The following is a 19,985-nucleotide window of genomic DNA, read 5'->3' on the forward strand; positions in this document are numbered from 1 at the left end:
GACGTCATGTATGATTAGACAGCGGGCTGTGGGGGGGGGGGGGGGGCGGGGGGGGGCTCCACAGTTGTCATGGGGATGCGCAACTAAGCGGGATCGCACTTGCTCGCCCGCCGCCGACATCCACCTCGGCGACCTCCCTTTCCTCAGGGCCGCCGACCACGCCCAGTGCCCACTGCTCGGGCTCCGTGAGGGGCCGCAGATCTGGTGGCCCCCCTCCGGCCTTATCCTGGGGGGGCGGGGGGCACGAACAACGACAGTATTAGACTTTCCGCCGCATGCAGCCCAGGGGTTGGGTAGATGATGATGATGGCATCAGTGGCCAGAGCACTCGGCCATTGCGGCTGGCATGGGTGCTGGCATGTGGGGCAGGGTTAGGGTGGTCCCGGGGGGGGGGGTGTTTACGGGTATGTGGGGGGGTTAGTGTCAGGGGCACAGCGCTGCCTACTCACCCTGGCCACTCTGAGGAGGTCGCGGAGTTTCTTCCTGCACTGGATGCCAGTCCAAACGACGTTGCCCACGGCGCTGACCGCCTCTGCCACCTGTGGCCAGGCTCGGCGCCGGGCGGCCTTCCTCCCGGGCTGGGGTATAGGGTCTTCCGCCTCTTCTCCACGGCGTCCAGGAGGGTGTCCAGCTCAGCGTCCCTGAACTGTGGCGCTGCTCTCCTTCCAGCCACCTTGTTGAGTGGGACAGTGTGTGTGGGGGGAGGGACCGTTTAAGTGCGGCGTGTGAGCCTCATGTGTGAGCCAATCACGGGCCCGGCGAATCTGGTGCCATTGCGCATGGAACCAGCTGTGTTTCCCGTGGCGATGGTACTAGACCATTCACAGTTGCTGAATCGGTGCAGCTGTTGCGCCATTTTTCCCGTCGTAAAACACCCCTGTCCCCAGGCCGGCGTCAGCGCTTAGTCTCTAAAGTGGAGAAGTGACACCATTATGGGTTCTGCAGTGAGTGAGTTCTGGAAACTGAAATATCTGAAATCTGCCCTGAAAATGTTACAAGACAGGTTTCGGCAACTGTGTAAAACCAGGCATGTCCAATAGAATCCCACTCACCGTACACGTCCAGTTGAAAGCTCTCTCTAGTTTCCTCTCCTGAATCTGTTGTTACAAACAACACCTCATAACCCCCAGCGTCCTCTCTCTGTAAGTCACTGATTTGCAGACTGAAGTTCCCAGGGTGAAGTTTGATCCGTTTCTTGTAATCCTCAGAACCATAATAATCGACATGTTTCTTGATGTATCGTGCTATTTGGAGTTTGGGTGAAGATCGCCTCCAAACAACCTCGATATCCAGCTTTCCATGTGGGATTTCCGGAGACAGGGAGGCTGTCTGACCCAGGGATCCATTCACAAGGAGACGGGCATCCTGACTCTGAACTGAGGTAACAAGAGGAGACAGTTAGTGAGTGCGGAACGAGACAAGACTGGAGGAAGAATTTCACAGATATTGAACCGAGGATCACAGCTACGATTCAAAGACTGAAAGACAAACAATTACCTCGGAGATGAAGACATGGAAGCAATTTATGGAAATATGCAAGAAACCTGTGTAGGAGTAACCGATCGAGTAAATCTCCCTCTACACCGTCTCCATCAAACACTCCTAGGACAGGTACAGCCAGGTTTGATACAGAGTAAAGCTCCCTCTACACTGTCCCCATCAAACACTCCCAGGACAGGTACAACACGGGGTTAGATACAGAGTAAATCTCCCTCTACACTGCCCCCATCAAACACTCCCAGGACAGGTACAGCACGGGGTTAGATACAGAGTAAAGCTCCCTCTACACTGTCCCCATCAAACACTCCCAGGACAGGTACAGCCCGGGGTTAGATACAGAGTAAAGCTCCCTCTGCACTGTCCCCATCAAACACTCCCAGGACAGGTACAGCACGGGGTTAGATACAGAGTAAAGCTCCCTCTACACTTTCCCCATCAAACACTCCCAGGACAGGTACAGCACGTGACGAATGTGATATAAAATAGTTACTTTAGAGATACTAGTTAATGTAATGTAGAAATAAGCCACTTTGATTCTGGCAGTTAGGGACAAAGGGGTTTGAGACCGCATGGAAAAAGCAGGAAGAGGTGTGTCTATGAGAGTGATGCTGCATTGATAGGAGCCAGAGAAAGGGATTGGAAGTGAGCCAATCAGAATAGATCGAACAGGTCAGGAGGAACATAGGCTGACCTATGTCCGTCGAGTATGTGAAACTTGATACCATTTGAATTGATTTTGCAGAGATCCCTTTGTCTTTTAGTTCAGTCGTTTTCTGGGGTGTAAGAGGCTGGATGTCTCTTACGTTTCTGTAAGATGATTTAAGCTTGCAAGCTAAATAAATAACTTCTTTTTACGTGCGAATCCATCTCAACTTTTATTGAGGCCAGACTGACAGAGAAAGAAATTTGGGGATCAACATTTGGTGCCGAAAACCGGGATTTCTCAGGGCGATCCTGATCCAACTGCGAAATCAGAATTAGACTGATTATGAACAGGAGGATGGGGAACAAAGGGCCCTCAATGTAGAACTGGAAAACGACCGCGCATTGATTGTTCCCCTATTCTTATCGTCTGATTAGTCTGGTCACTCGCGGTTGGCACAGAAAGACCGCCTCGACGAAATCACAGGTCAGTCTGGGGATTAGCACTTTAATTGATGGGATTTCATATTGTTGTTTCGGCTTGGGTTAGGGTTTTGGGCTGATGGGACTTTAGTAATGAAGGTTCAGTCTATTCTATGGGTTCAGAGGCTGATGTGACTTTAGTAATGAAGGTTCAGTCTATTATATGGGTTCAGAGGCTGATGTGACTTCATTAATGAAGGTTCAGTCTATTATATGGGTTCAGGGGCTGATGGGACTTCAATAGATGAAGGTTCAGTCCAGTATAACTGTTTTTAAATCTGAAGATGGTTCAACTCTATGTGTGAGTGTTTTAAATATATAGTTGATGAAGCTAAAATTGTCTCCTTGGACTGTAAAGTTCCGAGGTCTAGTTGAGATTGTGAGGAATGCTGCATATTGGTTGAAGCAGAAGTCTCTCAAAGGGTTAACAGCAGCAGGCGGAGTTGAAAACAGACAGTGCTTCTCACTCAGGCTTTGAGATAACAGCAGCAGCCGTAGTGTAATCGGATACCTTTCCTTTGAGTCAGTGAACACCAGCAAAGTTAGGTTTTAAATTAATTAAAGGAAACCAGTGGGTTTCTCCACCTCTTTGATAAAAGTTATTATTTTCGAAAGCAATTGATTGAAATTGCCAGAATCTTAAGTTTTACTTACTTGAAATAAGGTTTATCTCATTTTATCTGGAGATTAATAGAAACTTAAAGAAGATCATGGACACCATTTTAAAAAGTGTCAATCTGGAGATGATAGTTGATTTTGCTAATACTTATGTGTATGTAAAAGAAAAAAAAACTTGTTAAAAGAAAAATTGTTAAGATAAAGAAATAATTAAGTTGTAAATGTTATACAAGTTTGTGTTAAGCAAATTGTAAATTTAGTTCTGAGTTGAGATCAGAGCTAAGCTTGCAAGTTGCAGTAATTCAATTTGAATTTTCAAACATTTTTAAGTTTTAAAAAAAAAAGAGAGCAAATAGAGAAAAGAAGGACACAGATCTTGAATGCGTTGAATAGCACATTTCAAAGGCCCATAAATCTTTCTGTTATCTTAGACCTAAAACCTAGGAAGATTGAAGAGCCAGAGGAATTTCTGGAGCGTTTTAATGAAATCTACCGGGGGCAGTCAGGCGATTTGCTGTATCAAAATGGTCAGAATTCCCCTCAATACTGTGCTATGTTAATGCATTGCCTACCACCTTCTGTGGTTACTGCTGTGAAATGTAATAACATGAATTGGACAGAGATCGACCCTTCCCAGATGGCAAGGGCAGTCAGATTTTACTGGTAGGAGGGTGTAGTCCAAGAAGGAGGCTCAGTTACAAAGGTTAAGACTGAGTATGTAATGAAAAAGGATGATCTGCGACCCCAACAAGCGGCAGAAATGGTAGTTTACCAGCAGGAGCCCCAATATAGTGACTTTGGGTGGGTGGATCAGCGAAGAGGGGGATGAGACAACAGTGCTATATTTCTATCACCCCCCAGTGGTGGACGTTAGACGTTGAACAGTCACTGCATCACGTTACCCTGGCCTATGACAGAACTGGACGAAACAGGGAGTTGGAGGACAAATACCGGCCATTACTTGAGACCGAATGGCCAGTCAAGGTTATAGCCACAGTCACGGGAAAAGAAGGTACAGCCGATTTTGTTACAATATCACCACATTTATGGCCACAGTCAGCTTCGGTAAGCCCTCATATTACACGTCAGGTCCATGACCAGTACCATGCCAGGGATATGGGGCGAATGGTCAGCATCTTACCGCAGCTCGTCAGAATAGGTATGAGATATACCTTTTGAACAATCCACGTCTGACATTTAAATACTGTACCACTATCAATCCAGCCTGTTTTCTTAGTGGTCCCCCTGTCCATGAAGACGCACCTGGCCACGACTGTTTAGCCTTGATTCAGGAAACTACCACAATAAGGGGCGATTTGAGTGACATTTCGTCAGAACAACCTGACATGATTATGTGTGGTCAAATATCCCACCGGGGTTTAGTTAATGACCTACTGCAGGCCCTCCTTCTGCCAGCGCAGATTTCCGTTATTAAATGCGCTGCCCACACGAATGGTACAACCCCAGTTGACGTTGGTAATGAACGAGCAGATCATGCAGCGCGCACAGCCGCACAAATTCAGCAAGTGATGGTGCCTAAAATGTTAAGTCAGACTAAACGATCTACTATGAATATGTCTGCTTCTGACAAGCCAATGCCAACCATCCAAGACGTCATAAGGTTACAGGAGGACGCTCCTGAGAGTGATAAACAAATGTGGAAACGGTTAGGTTGTACATATGATTCTGTTTCCTCTTTATGGACCACGCCTGCACATCAGACTTGTATGTCTGATGTGCTGGCTTTATGGGTCATTGAATGTGTACACTTTGCAACTCATTGTGGGGCTCGAGGGACGAGTGATTTGTTGCTGGACACTTGGTGGCACCCTAAAATGCAGGGGTTGGCCCAAAGTATCAGTAATCGGTGTTTGATTTGTCAGAAATATAACACCGGAAAAGGTATCCCTTGTGGGAAGGGGCAAACCCCGTTGCCCAGTGGTCCCTTTGAGACGCTCCAAATGGATTACATTGAATTGGAAAGGTGTCAATGTTACAAATATGTTTTGGTCATTGTGGATGTGTTCAGCAGATGGGTCGAGGCGTATCCGACTATCGATAATAAAGCTGCTACTGTGGTTAAAGTCTTGATGAGGGAAATCATTCCCCGGTACGGTATACCAGCTCAGTTAAGTTCTGATAATGGGCCTCATTTTATTGGACAAATTAACAAGGAGTTTTGCTCCCAGTTGGGCATACGCCAGCAGTTACACTGTGCTTACAGACCGCAGGCGGCCGGGTTGGTTGAGAGACACAATCAGACCCTCAAAACTAAATTGGCTAAATTAAGAGCAGACACGGGACTGACATGGCTTAAGTTGCTCCCCGTTGCCCTCTTCCAGCTGCGGGTTACACCTGCGGGACCGGCCCGGCTCTCTCCCGCCGAGATTCTTTATGGCAGGCCTCTTAGAACTCCTTGGAGCCTGCAGGTTCCCAGACGGGTTCAGTTTCATCAGATGACTGAAGAAATGACCGCCTATGTTCTAGCCCTTACGCAAGTGCTCAAGGAACTCCATGGCCAAGTCCGCGCGGCTCACGAGCCATTGCCCCCAGTACCTAGCTCACTTTCAGTCCAGCCCGGTAGTTATGTCATGGTCAAAAATTGGACTAGGAAGGGGTCGGAGCCGCGATGGGACGGGCCCTTCCAAGTTCTCCTTACCACCCCCACAGCAGTTAAAGTGGAGGGACGAAGTGCTTGGGTCCACCTACATCACTGTAAATTGAGTCCATCTCCACTACTGTAAAAGGTCGGATACTAACCTGCCTCCCTTCTCCAGTGCTATTTTACAGGTGTGGAGCATGATGGAGTGGCTACGCATCGTCTGTCTGATATTTGGCCTCACTTCGCTTGCCGTGTTATTGGCGATGGACATGGAAAAGGGGAATATTATGTATCTGTGTAGCCCCAACCAATCTACAAGGATACATCACCTATGCAAAGGTGATGTTCTTCGCTGCCCCCATATACGAGGACATGGTATCGACTCATGGAAGGTCATCAAAGTTAAGGAGAATGCAGGAGTCATGAAGCAGCTGCACCGGTCCCGGCGATGGGAAGGGAACCATTGCCTTGTTTTTGGAATACATGTAAATTTGATTTTGGATGTGTTAAAAGTGGTACAATAAAGGTAACATCAGGCTGTCAGAAGAGTAGGAAGAGACCATGAGAAAGAGAAAGGGACTAGAGAGAGGACGGGGCGTATGAGAAGGGAAGTACAGCTAGAACGTACGTTACCGGGAGATACACTTAAGTTAATTAAAGGCCAAACTGAGGAAAACCCGGGTAGTATGAATCTCTTCTACCAGATTTACCACCGCTTGTATGGCCAGGGACGGGTTGTCTGCTACCCAAACCCCGCAACGGTGTCTAGGTTATTTTCTGTTTCACCGCTTTGGGGCACTCCCCAAACGGTGGTTCATTGTCAGCATTCCGAGCCATTGCCCGAGCAAGTCACTCTTCCTTACGATCCGGATTCAGCACCACCGGCTATTTGCCTTCCCCTTCCTCTGGATAATTCTCATTCACAGTACGATAGGCTGCGACGGTGGAGGGCGTACATACCTAGCCACTTCACTCCCAATAGGGATTCCCGGTCGTACGAGAATTGCTTCAGCAGTGAAGGATATGGCTGTTTGCTGGTAGAGGTGGACACATATATAACATGTCTGTTTCCCACCTGTACGGACAGGAGGTGCCATATCACCCAGGCGTCTGGCCAATGCGTTTGTTACAACACCACTTGCGTTCCATTGAACGCCGGCCTCCAGCTCCTCTGTGGCTGGGCGAATGTCTCTCATATCACTGTTGGGACGAGGACTTTCCGCATTGCTGGGCGGCCCGAATGGGCATTTCAAAGTTGGATAAACTGGGAGGTGTGGGGGGTCCCTTGGCTGTTAGTGATCGGAATTATTTTATTTGCGGCCTTACCATCTTGGGAAATGAAACCTTGGGAGCCCTCGGGGCAATAACTAAGGAGTTGTCTCAGCTACGGTTGTTTGCAATGCAGAACCGGTATGCTCTTGACTATCTTCTGGCCCGTGAGGGTGGGGTATGCGCCATAGTACAGGGCAAGTTTATCATGGGGGTTCAGGACTTGACCGCTAACATCACTAAATTTATGGATCGCAGACGGGATCACTTGGACGGGATGCAGGATCCTGGCTCTTGGGGTAACTGGGGATTTGGAGGATGGAAGGACTGGTTGATAAATATGGCCATGTATCTAGTGGTAGCTATCGGCTGCATCTTTGTGGGCCTGGCCATCCTTAAATGTGTGATGGGTAGAATGCGGGGTGCACTAGATCAGATCACCGCCCCAATCACCGGAAAAAAATTTTTAACTGTTAAAATCCATGAGGGTGAGGCAGATGAAGGGGGGCTAAGACAGGAATTGGAAATGCAGCGACGGATCTTTTTAGATGAGGAACCGTAGCTATGGATTGGATAGTTCGGTTATCATGGAATGATAAAAGGAGGGAATGACGAATGTGATATAAAATAGTTACTTTAGAGATACTAGTTAATGTAATGTAGAAATAAGCCACTTTGATTCTGGCAGTTAGGGACAAAGGGGTTTGAGACCGCATGGAAAAAGCAGGAAGAGGTGTGTTTATGAGAGTGATGCTGCATTGATAGGGGCCAGAGAAAGGGATTGGAAGTGAGCCAATCAGAATAGATCGAACAGGTCAGGAGGGACATAGGCTGACCTATGTCCGTCGAGTATGTGAAACTTGATACCATTTGAATTGATTTTGCAGAGATCCCTTTGTCTTTTAGTTCAGTCGTTTTCTGGGGTGTAAGAGGCTGGATGTCTCTTACGTTTCTGTAAGATGATTTAAGCTTGCAAGCTAAATAAATAACTTCTTTTTACGTGCGAATCCATCTCAACTTTTATTGAGGCCAGACTGACAGAGAAAGAAATTTGGGGATCAACACACGGGGTTAGATACAGAGTAAAGCTCCCTCTACACTGTCGCCATCAAACACTCCCAGGACAGGTACAGCACGGGTTAGCTACAGAGCAAAGCTCCCTCTCCACTGTCCCCATCAAACATTCCCAGGACAGGTACAGCCCGGGGTTAGATACAGAGTAAAGCTCCCTCTACACTGTCCCCATCAAACACTCCCAGGACAGTTACAGCACGGGTTAGATACAGAGTAAAGCTCCCTCTACACTTTCCCCATCAAACACTCCCAGGACAGGTACAGCACGGGTTAGATACAGAGTAAAGCCCCTTCTACACTGTCCCCATCAAACGCTCCCAGGATAGGTACAGCACGGGGTTGGATGCAGAGTAAAGCTCCCTCTACACTGTCCCCATCAAACACTCCCAGGACAGGTACAGCACGGGGTTAGATACAGAGTAAAGCTCCCTCTATACTGTCCCCATCGAACACTCCCAGGACAGGTACAACACGGGGTTAGATACAGAGTAAAGCTCCTTCTAAACTTTCCCCATCAAACACTCCCGGGACAGGTACAGCAGGGGTTTAGATACAGAGTAAAGCTCCCACTACGCTGTCCCCATCAAACACTCCCAGGACAGGTACAGCACGGGGTTAGATACAGAGTAAAGCTCCCTCTACACTGACCCCATCAAAGACTGCCAGGACAGGTACAGCACGGGGTTAGATACAGAGCAAAGCTCCCACTACGTTGTCCCCATCAAACACTCCCAGGACAGGTACAGCACAGGGTTAGAGACAGAGTAAAGCTCCCTCTACACTGTCCCCATCAAACGCTCCCAGGACAGGTACATCACGGGGTTAGATACAGAGTAAACCTCCCTCTACACTGTCCCCATCAAACACTCCCAGGGCAGGTACAACACGGGTTAGATACAGAGTAAAGCTCCCTCTCCACTGTCCCCATCAAACGCTCCCAGGACAGGGACATCACGGGGTTAGATACAGAATAAAGCTCCCGCTACACTTTCCCCATCAAACATTCCCAGGACAGGTACAGCACGGGGTTAGATACAGAGTAAAGCTCCCACTACGCTGTCCCCATCAAACACTCCCAGGACAGGTACAGCACGGGGTTAGATACAGAGTAAAGCTCCCTCTACACTGTCGTCATCAAACACTCCCAGGACAGGTACAGCACGGGTTAGATACAGAGTAAAGCTCCCTCTCCACTGTCCCCATCAAACATTCCCAGGACAGGTACAGCACGGGGTTAGATACAGAGTAAAGCTCCCTCTACACTTTCCCAATCAAACACTCCCAGGACAGTTACAGCACGGGGTTAGATACAGAGTAAAGCTCCCTCTACACCGTCTCCATCAAACACTCCTAGGACAGGTACAGCACGGGGTTAGATACAGAGCAAAGCTCCCACTACGTTGTCCCCATCAAACACTCCCAGGACAGGTACAGCACAGGGTTAGATACAGAGTAAAGCTCCCTCTCCACTGTCCCCATCAAACGCTCCCAGGACAGGTACATCACGGGGTTAGATACAGAGTAAACCTCCCTCTACACTGTCCCCATCAAACACTCCCAGGGCAGGTACAACACGGGTTAGATACAGAGTAAAGCTCCCTCTCCACTGTCCCCATCAAACGCTCCCAGGACAGGGACATCACGTGGTTAGATACAGAGTAAATCTCTCTCTTTACACTGTCCCCATCAAACACTCCCAGGGCAGGTACAACACGGGGTTAGATACAGAGTAAAGCTCCTCCTACACTGTCCCCATCAAACGCTCCCAGGATAGGTACAGCACGGGGTTAGATACAGAATAAAGCTCCCTCTACACTTTCCCCATCAAACACTCCCAGGACAGGTACAGCCCGGGGTTAGATACAGAGTAAAGCTCCCACTACGCTGTCCCCATCAAACACGCCCAGGACAGGTACAGCACGGGGTTAGATACAGAGTAAAGCTCCCTCAACACTCTCGCCATCAAACACTCCCAGGACAGGTACAGCACGGGTTAGATACAGAATAAAGCTCCCTCTCCACTGTCCCCATCAAACATTCCCAGGACAGGTACAGCACGGGGCTAGATACAGAGTAAAGCTCCCTCTACACTTTCCCCATCAAACACTCCCAAGACAGTTACAGCACGGGGTTAGATACAGAGTAAAGCTCCCTCTACACCGTCTCCATCAAACACTCCTAGGACAGGTACAGCACGGGGCTAGATACAGAGTAAAGCTCCCTCTACACTGTCCCCATCAAACACTCCCAGGATAGGTACAGCACGGGTTAGATACAGAGTAAAGCTCCTTCTACACTGTCCCCATCAAACGCTCCCAGGATAAGTACAGCACGGGGTTAGATACAGAGTAAAGCTCCCTCTGCACTGTCCCCATCAAACACTCCCAGGACAGGTACAGCCCGGGGTTAGATACAGAGTAAAGCTCCCTCTACACTGTCCCCATCAAACACTCCCAGGACAGGTACAGCCCGGGGTTAGATACAGAGTAAAGCTCCCTCTACACTGTCCCCATCAAACACTCCCAGGACAGGTACAGCACGGGGTTAGATACAGAGTAAAGCTCCCTCTACACTTTCCCCATCAAACACTCCCAGGACTGGTACAGCACGGGGTTAGGTACAGAGTAAAGCTCCCTCTACACTGTCCCCATCAAACACTCCCAGGACAGGTACAGCACGGGTTAGATACAGAGTAAAGCTCCATCTCCACTGTCCCCATCAAACACTCCCAGGACAGGTACAGCACGGGGTTAGATACAGAGTAAAGCTCCCTGTACACTTTCCCCATCAAACACTCCCAGGACAGGTACAACACGGGGTTAGATACAGAGTAAAGTTCCTTCTAAACTGTCCCCATCAAACGCTCCCAGGATTGGTACAGCACGGGGTTAGACACAGAGTAAAGCTCCCTCTACACTGTCCACATCAAACACTCCCAGGACAGGTACAGCACAGGGTTAGATACAGAGTAAAGCTCCCTCTGCATTGTCCCCGTCAAACACTCCAAGGACAGGTACAGCACAGGGTTAGATACAGAGTAAAGCTCCCTCTCCACTGTCCCCATCAAACGCTCCCAGGACAGGTACATCACGGGGTTAGATATAGAGTTAAAGTCCCTCTACACTGTCCCCATCAAACACTCCCAGGACAGGTACAGCACGGGGTTAGATACAGAGTAAAGCTCCCTCTACACTGTCCCCATCAAACACTCCCAGGAAAGGTACAGCACGGGGTTAGATACAGAGTAAAACTCCCACTACGCTGTCCCATCAAACACTCCCAGGACAGGTACAGCACGGGGTTAGATACAGAGTAAAGCTCCCTCTACACTGTCCCCATCAAACACTCCCAGGACTGGTACAGCACAGGGTTAGATACAGAGTAAAGCTCCCTCTCCACTGTCCCCATCAAACGCTCCCAGGACAGGTACATCACGGGGTTAGATACAGAGTTAAAGTCCTCTCCACTGTCCCCATCAAACGCTCCCAGGACAGGTAAATCACGGCGTTAGATACAGAGTTAAAGTCCCTCTACACTGTCCCCATCAAACACTCCCAGGACAGGGACAGCACGGGGTTAGATACAGAGTAAAGCTCCCTCTACACTTTCCCCATCAAACACTCCCAGGACAAGTACAGCACGGGGTGAGATACAGAGTAAAGCTCCCACTACGCTGTCCCCATCAAACACTCTCAGGACAGGTACAGCACGGGGTTAGATACAGAGTAAAGCTCCCTCTACACTGTCCCCATCAAACACTCCCAGGACAGGTTCAACACGGGTTAGATACAGAGTAAAGCTCCTTCTACACTGTCCCCATCAAACGCTCCCAGGATAGGTACAGCACGGGGTTAGATACAGAATAAAGCTCCCTCTACACTTTCACCATCAAACACTCCCAGGACAGGTACAGCACGGGGTTAGAGTAAAACTCCCTCTACACTGTCCCCATTAAACACTCCCAGGACAGGTACAGCACAGGGTTAGATACAGAGTAAAGCTCCCTCCCCACTGTCCCCATCAAACGCTCCCAGGACAGGTACATCACGGGGTTAGATACAGAGTTAAAGTCCCTCTACACTGTCCCCATCAAATATTCCCAGGACAGGTACAGCACGGGGTTAGATACAGAGTAAAGCTCCCTCTCCACTGTCCCCATCAAACGCTCCCAGGATAGGTACAGCACGGGGTTAGATACAGAATAAAGCTCCCTCTACACTTTCCCCATCAAACACTCCCAGGACAGGTACAGCACGGGGTTAGATACAGAGTAAAGCTCCCACTACGCTGTCCCCATCAAACACTCCCAGGACAGGTACAGCACAGGGTTAGATACAGAGTAAAGCTCCCTCTACACTGTCCTCATCAAACACTCCCAGGACAGGTACAGCACAGGGTTAGATACAGAGTAAAGCTCCCTCTCCACTGTCCCCTTCAAACGCTCCTAGGACAGGTACAGCATGGGGTTAGATACAGAGTAAAGCTCCCTCTACACTTTCCCCATCAAACACTCCCAGGACAGGTACAGCACGGGGTTAGATACAGAGTAAAGCTCCCACTACGCTGTCCCCATCAAACACTCCCAGGACAGGTACAGCACGGGGTTAGATACAGAGTAAAGCTCCCTCTATACTGTCCCCATCAAACACTCCCAGGACAGGTACAGCACAGGGTTAGATACAGAGTAAAGCTCCCTCTCCACTGTCCCCATCAAACGCTCCCAGGACAGGTACATCACGGGGTTAGATACAGAGTAAACCTCCCTCTACACTGTCCCCATCAAACACTCCCAGGGCAGGTACAACACGGGTTAGATACAGAGTAAAGCTCCCTCTCCACTGTCCCCATCAAACGCTCCCAGGACAGGGACATCACGTGGTTAGATACAGAGTAAATCTCTCTCTTTACACTGTCCCCATCAAACACTCCCAGGGCAGGTACAACACGGGGTTAGATACAGAGTAAAGCTCCTCCTACACTGTCCCCATCAAACGCTCCCAGGATAGGTACAGCACGGGGTTAGATACAGAATAAAGCTCCCTCTACACTTTCCCCATCAAACACTCCCAGGACAGGTACAGCACGGGGTTAGATACAGAGTAAAGCTCCCACTACGCTGTCCCCATCAAACACGCCCAGGACAGGTACAGCACGGGGTTAGATACAGAGTAAAGCTCCCTCAACACTCTCGCCATCAAACACTCCCAGGACAGGTACAGCACGGGTTAGATACAGAATAAAGCTCCCTCTCCACTGTCCCCATCAAACAATCCCAGGACAGGTACAGCACGGGGCTAGATACAGAGTAAAGCTCCCTCTACACTTTCCCCATCAAACACTCCCAAGACAGTTACAGCACGGGGTTAGATACAGAGTAAAGCTCCCTCTACACCGTCTCCATCAAACACTCCTAGGACAGGTACAGCACGGGGCTAGATACAGAGTAAAGCTCCCTCTACACTGTCCCCATCAAACACTCCCAGGATAGGTACAGCACGGGTTAGATACAGAGTAAAGCTCCTTCTACACTGTCCCCATCAAACGCTCCCAGGATAAGTACAGCACGGGGTTAGATACAGAGTAAAGCTCCCTCTGCACTGTCCCCATCAAACACTCCCAGGACAGGTACAGCCCGGGGTTAGATACAGAGTAAAGCTCCCTCTACACTGTCCCCATCAAACACTCCCAGGACAGGTACAGCCCGGGGTTAGATACAGAGTAAAGCTCCCTCTACACTGTCCCCATCAAACACTCCCAGGACAGGTACAGCACGGGGTTAGATACAGAGTAAAGCTCCCTCTACACTTTCCCCATCAAACACTCCCAGGACTGGTACAGCACGGGGTTAGGTACAGAGTAAAGCTCCCTCTACACTGTCCCCATCAAACACTCCCAGGACAGGTACAGCACGGGTTAGATACAGAGTAAAGCTCCATCTCCACTGTCCCCATCAAACACTCCCAGGACAGGTACAGCACGGGGTTAGATACAGAGTAAAGCTCCCTCTACACTTTCCCCATCAAACACTCCCAGGACAGGTACAGCATGGGGTTAGATACAGAGTAAAGCTCCCTCTACACAGTCTCCATCAAACACTCCTAGGACAGATACAGCACGGGGTTAGATACAGAGTAAAGCTCCCTCTACCCTGTCCCCATCAAACACTCCCAGGACAGGTACAGCACGGGTTAGATACAGAGTAAAGCTCCTTCTACACTGTCCCCATCAAACGCTCCCAGGATAGGTACAGCACGGGGTTAGATACAGAGTAAAGCTCCCTCTACACTGTCCCCATCAAACACTCCCAGGACAGGTACAGCACGGGGTTAGATACAGAGTAAAGCTCCCTCTATACTGTCCCCATCGAACACTCCCAGGACAGGTACAACACGGGGTTAGATACAGAGTAAAGTTCCTTCTAAACTGTCCCCATCAAACGCTCCCAGCATTGGTACAGCACGGGGTTAGACACAGAGTAAAGCTCCCTCTACACTGTCCACATCAAACACTCCCAGGACAGGTACAGCACAGGGTTAGATACAGAGTAAAGCTCCCTCTGCATTGTCCCCGTCAAACACTCCAAGGACAGGTACAGCACAGGGTTAGATACAGAGTAAAGCTCCCTCTCCACTGTCCCCATCAAACGCTCCCAGGACAGGTACATCACGGGGTTAGATATAGAGTTAAAGTCCCTCTACATTTTCCCCATCAAACACTCCCAGGACAGGTACAGCACGGGGTTAGATACAGAGTAAAGCTCCCTCTACACTGTCCCCATCAAACACTCCCAGGAAAGGTACAGCACGGGGTTAGATACAGAGTAAAACTCCCACTACGCTGTCCCATCAAACACTCCCAGGACAGGTACAGCACGGGGTTAGATACAGAGTAAAGCTCCCTCTACACTGTCCCCATCAAACACTCCCAGGACTGGTACAGCACAGGGTTAGATACAGAGTAAAGCTCCCTCTCCACTGTCCCCATCAAACGCTCCCAGGACAGGTACATCACGGGGTTAGATACAGAGTTAAAGTCCTCTCCACTGTCCCCATCAAACGCTCCCAGGACAGGTAAATCACGGCGTTAGATACAGAGTTAAAGTCCCTCTACACTGTCCCCATCAAACACTCCCAGGACAGGGACAGCACGGGGTTAGATACAGAGTAAAGCTCCCTCTACACTTTCCCCATCAAACACTCCCAGGACAAGTACAGCACGGGGTGAGATACAGAGTAAAGCTCCCACTACGCTGTCCCCATCAAACACTCCCAGGACAGGTACAGCACGGGGTTAGATACAGAGTAAAGCTCCCTCTACACTGTCCCCATCAAACACTCCCAGGACAGGTTCAACACGGGTTAGATACAGAGTAAAGCTCCTTCTACACTGTCCCCATCAAACGCTCCCAGGATAGGTACAGCACGGGGTTAGATACAGAATAAAGCTCCCTCTACACTTTCACCATCAAACACTCCCAGGACAGGTACAGCACGGGGTTAGAGTAAAACTCCCTCTACACTGTCCCCATTAAACACTCCCAGGACAGGTACAGCACAGGGTTAGATACAGAGTAAAGCTCCCTCCCCACTGTCCCCATCAAACGCTCCCAGGACAGGTACATCACGGGGTTAGATACAGAGTTAAAGTCCCTCTACACTGTCCCCATCAAATATTCCCAGGACAGGTACAGCACGGGGTTAGATACAGAGTAAAGCTCCCTCTCCACTGTCCCCATCAAACGCTCCCAGGATAGGTACAGCACGGGGTTAGATACAGAATAAAGCTCCCTCTACACTTTCCCCATCAAACACTCCCAGGACAGGTACAGCACGGGGTTAGATACAGAGTAAAGCTCCCACTACGCTGTCCCCATCAAACACTCCCAGGACAGGTACAGCACAGGGTTAGATACAGAGTAAAGCTCCCTCTACACTGTCCTCATCAAACACTCCCAGGACAGGTACAGCACAGGGTTAGATACAGAGTAAAGCTCCCTCTCCACTGTCCCCATCAAACGCTCCTAGGACAGGTACAGCATGGGGTTAGATACAGAGTAAAGCTCCCTCTACACTTTCCCCATCAAACACTCCCAGGACAGGTACAGCACGGGGTTAGATACAGAGTAAAGCTCCCACTACGCTGTCCCCATCAAACACTCCCAGGACAGGTACAGCACGGGGTTAGATACAGAGTAAAGCTCCCTCTATACTGTCCCCATCAAACACTCCCAGGACAGGTACAGCACAGGGTTAGATACAGAGTAAAGCTCCCTCTCCACTGTCCCCATCAAACGCTCCCAGGACAGGTACATCACGGGGTTAGATACAGAGTTAAAGTCCTCTCCACTGTCCCCACTAAACGCTCCCAGGACAGGTACATCACGGGGTTAGATACAGAGTTAAAGTCCCTCTACACTGTCCCCATCAAACACTCCCAGGACAGGTACAGCACGCGGTTAGATACAGAGTAAAGCTCCCTCTACACTTTCCCCATCAAACACTCCCAGGACAAGTACAGCACGGGGTTAGATACAGAGTAAAGCTCCCACTACGCTGTCCCCATCAAACACTCCCAGAACAGGGACAGCACAGGGTTAGATACAGAGTAAAGTTCCCTCTACACTGTCCCCATCAAACACTCCCAGGACAGGTACAGCACAGGGTTAGATACAATGTAAATCCCTCTACACTGTCCCCATCAAACACTCCCAGGAAAGGTACAGCACAGGGTTAGATACAAAATAAAGCTCCCTCTACACTGTCCACATCAACATACTCCCAGTATATAACCTCAAATGAAGGTACCTCTAGGTCGCAACAATGACATACATTTCGAATGGGAGAAGAGTGGCTCTAAGTCTAGCACTTAGGGCAACTATGTGGACATGAAAATGAGCTAGCTGAACTGAACTGATATACTAGGCTAGAGGATAGATCAACAGAATGACAGTGGTCGACAATTAAGTGGATATTTCAGAATAAGCATTTTGTTAATATAATGAAAAAGTCAAACGTGTAGTACAACCATTTGTGGTTCACTAAAGTTAAGGAAAGCATCAAAGAACAAAGAAACGTACAGCACAGGAATAGGCCCTTCGGCCCTCCAAGCCTGTGCCGACTATGCAGCCTGTCGAAACTACAATCTTCTACACTTCCTGGGTCCATATCCCTCTTATCCCATCCTATTCATGTATTTGTCAAGATGCCCCTTAAATGTCACTATCGTCCCTGCTTCCATCACCTCCTCCGGTAGCGAGTTCCAGGCACCCACTACCCTCTGTGTAAAAAACTTGCCTCGTACATCTCCTCTAAACCTTGCCCCTCGCACCTTAAACCTATTCCCCCTAGTAATTGACCCCTCTACCCTGGGGAAAAGCCTCTGACTATCCAAAACTTAAGAAAAAAGCAGAAAGCTGCGTACAGGTGAGTGGCAGATCAGTTAACTTGACAGAATATAAAGAATGGTCGAGAATTACTAAATGGTTTATGTGAAAGAAGAAATGATAGAGTATGAGAGGAAGCTATTGGAAATGTAAAAACAGATAGCAAGAATGTCCACAGGTATTTGAAACTGGAAGAATGTAAATAAATTTAGTGTTGGTCCACTAGAGAGTGAGAAGGGGAGTTCAAAACAGATAATGCGGAAATGTTGGATGGACTGAACAACTATTCTGCTTCTTACTTCACCCAGTATCTAAGGAGGGATGTGCTGGCCTTGGGAAGGGTCCGGAGGAGGTTCACAAGAATGATCCCTGGAATGAACAGCTTGTCGTACGAGGAACTGTTGAGGACTCTGGGTCTGCAGTCATTGGAGTTTAGAAGGATGAGGGGGATCTTATTGAAACTTACAGGATACTGCGAGGCCTGGATAGAGTGGACGTGGGGAGGATGTTTCCAATTGCAGGAAAAACTAGAACCAGAGGACACAGTCTCAGACTGAAGGGACGATCCTTTAAAACAGAGATGAGGAGGAATTTCTTCAGCCAGAATCTGTGGAATTCTTTGCCGCAGAAGGCTGTGGAGGCCAAATTACTGAGTGTCTTTAAGACAGAAATAGATAGGTTCTTGATTAATAAGGGGATCAGAGGGCAGCACGGTGCCGCAGTGGTTAGCACTGCAGTCTCACGGTACCGAGGTCCCAGGTTCGATCCCGGCTCTGGGTCACTGTCCGTGTGGAGTTTGCACATTCTCCCCGTGTTTGTGTGGGTTTCGCCCCCACAACCCAAAGATGTGCAAAGAAGGTGGATTGAACATGCTAAATTGCCCCTTAATTGGAAAAAATGAACTTGGTACTCTAAATTTAAAATAAAATAAAATAAGGGGATCAGGGGTTATGGGGAGAAGGCAGGAGAATGGGGATGAGAAAATATCAGCCATGATTGAATGGCGGAGCAGACTCGATGGGCCGAGTGGCCTAATTCTGCTGCTATGGTCTTATACAGAAACCATTCCAGTAATACTTGTGAATCAGGAGGTGGAGGGGAGAGAGGAAATTGGTGAAATTACAATCTCGAGGGGATCTGTACTGAACTAACTGAGGATGCTGCAGACTAGTGGACTTCATCCTTGGGTGTTAAATGAGGTGGCTAATGAGGTAGTAGATGCATTGGTGCTAATTTTTCAAAGTTACTGGGTTCTGGAAAGATTGCATCAGACTGGAAAGTAGCAAATGTAACCCCTCTATTCAAGAACGGAGAGAAAACAAACAGGAAACTGTGGGCCAGTTAGCTTGAGGTCTGTCGTGGAGAAGGTGTTGAATCGATCACTGATAAGGTTATAGTTGGGCACTTAGAAACTCAAGGTAATCGGAGTGAATCGGTCTGGTTTTGAGAAACAAAAATTATGTTTGAGCAATTTATTGGAGTTCTGTAAAGGAGTAACATAGGCCGTGGATAGAGTGGACCCCGTAGATGTAATGAACTTGGATTTCCAGGAGATATTTGATAAGGTGCCACATCAACAGCCATTGCACACACAAAAAGCTCATAGTGCAGTTAATAATAATAATAGCTTATTGTCACAAGTAGGCTTCAATGAAGTTACTGTGAAAAGCTCCTAGTCGCCACATTCCGGGGCATGTTCTTGGTGGCCAGTCCGGGAATTGAACCCACGCTGCTGGCTGTGTTCTGCATTACAAGACAGCGATTTAGCCCAGTGTGCTAAACCAGCCCCTATATCAGCACAGACTGAAGATTGGCTGGCAGAAAAGAAGGAGTATGCAGAAACGGGTCTTTGTCTGATTGGCAGGATGTGACGAGTGGAGTGCTAAGGGTCCTCATTTTTTTAATTAAAAAAAAAGTGACACAGATGAGGGAGCGAAATCATGGTAGCTAAATTTGCTGATCACACAAAGATAGGTAGGAAAGGATGTTGTGAAGAGGATACTTCTTCCATCGGGCAGGAGATACAGAAGTCAGAGATCACGCACGAACAGACTCAAAAACAGCTTCTTCCCCACTGTCACCAGACTCCTAAATGACCCTCTTATGGACTGACCTCATTAACACGACACCCTGTATGCTTCATCCGATGCCAGTGCTTCTGTAGTTACATTGTATATGTTGTGTTGCCCTATTATGTATTTTCTTTTATTCTCTTTTCGTCCCATGTGCTTAATGATCTGTTGAGTTACTCGCAGAAAAATACTTTTCACTGTACCTCGGTACACGCGACAATAAACAAATCCAATCCAATATTTTAAGGCTGCAGGATAGGGATAGGTTTGCTAAATGAACAAATACTTGGCAGATGGATTAAAATGTGAGACAATGTGAAGTTGTTCACTTGGCAGTAAGAAT

The 19,985-nt window shown here is 48.6% G+C and overlaps 1 protein-coding gene across 1 annotated transcript in view; it reads right to left on the minus strand.

Moving 5' to 3' along the window:
- LOC140411400 (SLAM family member 5-like) overlaps window positions 1-19,985 on the minus strand; it is a 198,876-nt gene that overhangs the window by 88,681 nt on the left and 90,210 nt on the right. The window contains exon 3 of the mRNA XM_072500508.1: window positions 1,053-1,376. Within this exon, the coding sequence (XP_072356609.1) occupies window positions 1,053-1,376 (324 nt within the window). The remainder of the gene's footprint in view (window positions 1-1,052; window positions 1,377-19,985) is intronic.

The sequence above is a fragment of the Scyliorhinus torazame genome, chromosome 4 (genome assembly GCF_047496885.1).
Source record: "Scyliorhinus torazame isolate Kashiwa2021f chromosome 4, sScyTor2.1, whole genome shotgun sequence".
In the NCBI taxonomy this organism is placed as follows: Eukaryota; Metazoa; Chordata; class Chondrichthyes; order Carcharhiniformes; family Scyliorhinidae; genus Scyliorhinus; species Scyliorhinus torazame.